Source organism: Melanaphis sacchari, unplaced genomic scaffold (genome assembly GCF_002803265.2).
Source record: "Melanaphis sacchari strain LSU unplaced genomic scaffold, SCAv2.0 Contig8_pilon_pilon, whole genome shotgun sequence".
In the NCBI taxonomy this organism is placed as follows: Eukaryota; Metazoa; Arthropoda; class Insecta; order Hemiptera; family Aphididae; genus Melanaphis; species Melanaphis sacchari.
Genome location: NW_020271635.1, coordinates 232,572 through 239,070, shown reverse-complemented (window position 1 = coordinate 239,070; position 6,499 = coordinate 232,572). Strand labels below are relative to the sequence as shown.

The following is a 6,499-nucleotide window of genomic DNA, read 5'->3' as shown; positions in this document are numbered from 1 at the left end:
TTAAAAAAAAAAAAATTATACTAAAAGTTAGAAAATTTTAAATAATTATTAAATAACTATCTTAGCTGAAAATTAGTTTAAATATTTAAAAATTATATTATGTAAAAAAAATAAATGATAATTTAAGTGATATAATGAAATGTTTCAAGCTTTTACGATTAATATTTTTATAATTATTATAATTTATAACTTATAAGAAAATCAAACTTGACAAAAATAATCAGAGAATAAATCGTATATTATAATATACAATTTATATATTCTATGATTTTTCAATAATATAAAAATTTAAACTTCATTTGCACAAAAACTCATTTTACTAAAAAGGTTTTGAAATTTTTCTTAATTATAATTATTTTAAACAATAAAAATTAATTTATAATTTTTTATACATAATATAATAATATTGGGAATCAGCTGAATATTTTAAATAATTATTTCTTTCAATTCTCTAAGCCATTAACATTGTCAGATATTTTAGAATAATAATGTAAAACAAAAATAAAGTTACACGTATGCGTTTACGAAAAAATATTATATTGATACTATTAAGTGAGCACACCGCTTACTTAATGTATACTAAAAACTTTGGATGTTGATATCTAATCAAGAAATATTTATAAAATTATTAGATTTAAAAAAGTATATTTAAATGCGTGCCAGTAAAGGTATAAAGCAGGGATCACCAATTAATATTTTTGAAGGTCACATTAGGAATTTGAAAATTTTTTGGGGGCTATTAAAATTCTAAGTACATATTTTTAACATATAATAGGTATTATTTTAAAATTGGATGAAATGAGAACATATCATGTTATTAAATATATGTTACTTATTCTGTCTACGATCCAGATAAAATGTGTTCGGGGGGCCGTAATGGGTTGCCATTTGGTGACCCCACTGGAATAAAGAGTATTAGATGAATCAAATTATAAATAAAACAGCAATTATCAAAATACTAATGATGTGAGCGCGGCATTCATCACAATACCACTAATGATGGGTTAAGGCTCTTTAATAATTATTTGTTAATTTACTCATTAGTCATTATTAATCATTAGATTAGAGTATTATATTTATTTATCTATATATTATAAACTTTGGCCTGGTCCAAGTACCCTATTGTAGGCCTTCCCATCTACAAAATTTGTTGTCATTAATAAATTGAATGATTAGCATTGCCTGTTATTATAAATTATATTAGATCTTACTTGTCCTCTTTTTAAGCCAAAGTAACGAGAAACTGGATCACCAACTTGAATTCTCATAAGCTGGTTTTCCTTTAATTTGCTGATTTATTTTTAGTTAAAGAAAATTATATACATATAAGTAAAATTATTATACTAATATGGTTTTTCAAAAACAAATACTACAAAACTTCTCACTATAAACAACATGTTAACACACAAGAACTAGTAATCATGGTATATAATAACAGCAGTACAATATTTGTTGAAACATGACACATTAATGTAGTAATACATAATTATAACCTATATCAAATGTAGGGTAAAATTATTATATTTGCACATACTCATACAAAATAAAATAAAGTATTAAATTATAAAACATGAAGTTTTTGTATCCATCTAATTAGAATAACTAGTACTATAGTAACTGTATACTAGTAAACAAATAAAGGATAGAGCACCCTGTTAAAGTTTTACAATAACTATACACTTAGTTCTTATTTATTAGTATAAGCATAATTTCTCAACCTAAAGATCACGTATATCTGAAAAAATTAAACTTTTATATATAAAATTTCTCATTTGTACAATTAAATAGCAAAACACACATAGCACATTTAATATTTATTGTTCTACTTGGTTTTAATAATAAAATGAAACTGATAGTTGTTGAAACATAATAATGCGTATGATTAAAAGTAGATATCTCCTTAATAGATGCAGGCATTCCATCACCAACAACTCTTACCCACTCATTCATGTATAAATGGTATTTATTATTAGTTATAAAGCGGTAAAATATTTGTAACTGGTTAAACCGATAATAATGCTTAAATTAGTATTTATTATAAGAGGGACTTTATTTTTGTTCTATATTGTGGATGGAAGCACTTTAAAGGTTGAGAAACTATAAGTATAGGATTTATGCTTCTGCCTCTTTCATAAAAATAAATTTTGAATTAGCAAAAGAGCAATAGACAAAATGATTAAGTCGAGTAGTGAAATTAGGGCCAAAATGTTTAAGGTTATACCAATAATACAAATGGAAAATATTCTAATACATTTTACCTTTTTACCTAGTATTTCTATTTTTAAATTTTATATTTGTATTAATAATTCATTACTTATACAATGATGTAGAAAGATGTATTTCAGTATACTCAGTGTACTATAAAACAAATTGTATAAATAATTTAAAAAGGATACTATCTGCATAAAAGTTCTTGTTTCTCATCTGGTGTCAAAACAATGTGTTCAGGTACTAGTTCATGTTCAGTTATATTAATTAGAAGTTCAGATTCCAAAAACTGTTCCAATATGTATTTAGGAGCCATATCGACTAAAGACTAAAAAAAAGTAATACAATAGAAATCATTATTATTATTGCTTAATGAATTAATGTGTTAAATATAACAAAGTATCATTTATTTTTTTGAAAAAAATAAAAAATAAAAATACAAACTAAATTATAAGTAATATTATATCAAGCTAATAATTTTCATAATCTATACGTAAGTATTATTTATTTTCAAAATTATTATTATTACAGAAAAATGGTTTTAGTAATGAAATTATTAGCTTTTTATAAATTTGAGATTATTAAGAATCAAGCATACTTGTTTTGCACTTGGAGTCATTCCTTGTTGAACAACAATAATGGCTCGAGTAATGGTTTCTTCTTGCATTCTCTGGCAGTAAGTTTTTATAGTTTTTATACCAATTTTTGGTTCTTCAGGAAAGAAAACAAACATTTGATCTAAAATTGATAATGAATTATTAAAATTTTGAAATTGCATAATATATTACTTTCTATACCTGTAGGATCATCATTATGTGCCACAAGCACTATTAAATCACTACGCCCAGGTCTTTTTTCACTGTAAAAACATGCATTTAAATAAGTTAAAATCTAGAAAGGAATATGAAAGCATGTATATATATATATATAATATTATATTAAGTATATAATATTGAAGTACATTTTTAAAATATTAAAATTTTCACAAACCTTGGTTTATCGCCAAATTGTTCTTTAAACTGTTCTAAGGTTTGATCCAATTCATCCTGTGTGACTAAATAACCTCTGTCATGGCAAAGCTATAATAAAACATGATTATAATTGTATTCCATTGGACAACAAGAAATATTGAATCCTTAATTGTATCTAATCAAATTAATATTAAATTCATGGATGTGGTATTGTATAAAAATTAACTAAGCTAACACAACTATACCACATCATTATAGTTCTTTTTTTTCTTTTGATAAAATGTCAATTTCTTAATTGCTCAGAAGCTTCTATAAAAATAAAAACTATAGTTTGATTATTATACTAGACTAAAACTGTAAAAAGTGTATATTTAGTAAAGATAGGATTGCCTAATTATAATTTCAATATCAATACATTCTTATTGCTGTTTGTGCATTCACACAAAACTTATGTGTGTTGAATATTCCAATTCTGTCAGTTTATTGTTCTCCACAGTTTTTAAAGAATAAAAATGCATTTTAATATAATATGGAGGTCTATTATAAACATAACTTTGCATACCAGGGAATATATTTACTTATAATGTTGAGCGTTTATGGTAATTGAACAAATAACAAAATAAAAGACAATCAGGTTCATGTCAATTTCTTTGGTGACGAAAAATATCAAAATAATAACTGTTAATTTACTCAAATTATAAAAGACATTATTAAATTTATGCCTACTTCATCAATATTTTTATTTTGTATTTATATTCATATTGAACATTTAATCACATTTTATTTATTTTTTGAATTATTATTTATAAAACAGAAAAGGTATAATTATAACACTAGATAGATTTATTATTTAAAAATAACACAGAGTAGTATAACAAAATATCACAACTTCCAGTTATTGGAGGATGATAATTGAAAAGTACCCGATTTATTTATTGATTTGTTTATTTATTTACTATATTTAACAATTTTACATAAATATTACAGATCATCAATTTGGTCACAAATTGAGTGAATGAATTCAATTAATTTATTGAAATCTTGAAATTATAATATTATATGATATAATTTGCTTATTTACTATTTATTTCAAGTGAGCAAGTGAAAACATTTTTCTCAATACTCAAAAATTGAGTATTTGGTATCTGTCTATTTTAGTTTACAGGATATTTAGTACACAGTAGTAACCCTGTAATATGTCCACTGATAATCAGAATCGTCAAGCATTCCAAGTGTGTTCTTGATATTATAGATTATTTTGTCATGGTCATTTTCTTACCTGCATAACGGTTTTTCTAATACGCCATAGTTTGTATGATTCACACTCATCATCCATTTTGCAGTTTACAAACGTAAAAATAGCCTCACGACTTACGGTTTGTCACAGAATAAACGTTAAACTACAACACTACAACAGCACTACACCGCAGAGGTAAATGCCAAATTGTAGACTAGCCACTAGACTATAGTATTATCTACAATCACAGAACAATACAAGCGTGCACATGTAAAATGATAACAAGTTGCTAACTTCATATGTACATAACATAAGAGTACCAATAGTAACTGCCACGGATTCAGAAGATTTAAAAATAAAAAATTCAAGTATTTCTAATGGTATTTGTATTTGTATTTGTTTTCTATAGAACTATATCTGTTATGTCTTTCAAAAATAATTGTTGAGCTGTAATAGTTATACTGAAAGCTAATAAAAAAAAAAAAAAAAAAAATAAAAAAAATACTAATTCTAAATATTTTCTTTTTAGCTTATTGTCTTATTAATACATTTGTTTGGTCTATAGATAAAAATATTGGATCTTCAACTGCTGCTGATGTAGCATGTTTAGGTGATGGTGGACAGGATGGAGTTTTAGAACATGATAAAAGTATTGTATTTGCCACATTAGAAGTTTGCATGTGTTTGATTGTTCGACAAATACCAGATATGAATCCAACACCTTTAGTGTCTTCAACTAGAAAATTACATTCAAATTGTTTAAACCATAATGTTATTGCTACAACATTAAATATTATGGCCCAGCTTCCAAATATTTGTTCTCTGAGTGATAAAGTGTTTACTATTTTTACATGCTTAGTAATAAATAATAATAATATAAATTATGCATTATACACATTAAATTTTATTTGTAGGAGGTGTTCAAATACTTCCAACAATTGCATATTTAATAACCAATGTACTGAAAGAATTAGGAGACACTAATGGTTCTAGTGAAACATCCAAAAATAAAGTTTCTATTTTAGCTGCACTGGATGCTTTTCATGTACTCTGTAAACATCCTTAAATCCTTTTGGATATCACAAAGTATCTGAAAGCAAATGGAAGTCACTCCTACAGAGTACAATTGCTAAATTGATTGATATATCTTAACTGGTAATTATATCATTAAACTATTCATATCAATAAATTAGATAAGAAAAATAAACTGTTTTTCATTAATTGTATACAGGAGCAGTGGCGGCGCCAGAGTTTTAGTACCAGGTGGGCCAGGCTGGGGCCAAAATTTTTTAAGTTGGGCCAAATTGTTGACTTGATATTTATATATATATATATATATATTATATGAACAATAGTGATGACAAGCACTTGTGAAGGGGGGGGGGGTTAACCCCCATCGCTTAATTTTTTTTTTACACTTCATCGTGTAAACTTACTAAAACAATGATTTGTAAACATGTATAAAATAATCAGTATTTATTTCCTAACAAAATATCTATTCATGTTAACACTTTTTTAATTTTTAAAACCCAAAATTACACTTAATACTAAGCACGCCATCAGGCATTAATTGTAGTACAATTGAGTCCCTATAACTATTAAAAACATAACTACAAATATTTTAAACTAACAATAAACATTAGGTATATATTGTAATATCAAATCAAATAAACAATTTAATGAACATAGAACATATTTTATTATACATAAAATTAAAACAATATAAATATAATATTTTAAGATAAAATCATAATTATTTGTAATAGCACCCTGTGTGCTGAAACATTTTAAATTAATTAAATAATAATAATAAAAAAAAATGATAAAATCAAAAATAAATATGTTAAAGTTTAAATTGAACAATTTAAAATTTTTCATATTAATTATTTGTTATTTGTAATAAAAATGAATTGGAAAATATAATAAGAACAATAAGATAACAATAAGATGACAATATATTTTATAAGTACCTATAAAACTCATGTAGGTAAAATAAGAAAAACAGCAATAAAAAACATAATACATAATAATATAAGTAACTTATTTTAATATAATCCTTCTGTTGTTATGACATTCGGCAAAA

The 6,499-nt window shown here is 24.5% G+C and overlaps 1 protein-coding gene across 1 annotated transcript; it reads right to left on the bottom strand.

The window, feature by feature from the left end:
* Positions 1-1,157: 1,157 nt before the first annotated feature.
* LOC112602632 (DNA-directed RNA polymerases I, II, and III subunit RPABC1) lies at positions 1,158-4,647 on the bottom strand. Its single transcript, XM_025350811.1, has 6 exons — positions 4,459-4,647; positions 3,199-3,287; positions 3,006-3,067; positions 2,807-2,946; positions 2,397-2,536; positions 1,158-1,290 (listed from the first exon to the last, which is right to left on the bottom strand). The coding sequence occupies exons 1-6, from the start codon at positions 4,513-4,515 to the stop codon at positions 1,173-1,175; spliced, it is 606 nt and encodes a 201-aa protein (XP_025206596.1). The 5' UTR covers positions 4,516-4,647; the 3' UTR covers positions 1,158-1,172.
* Positions 4,648-6,499: the final 1,852 nt, after the last annotated feature.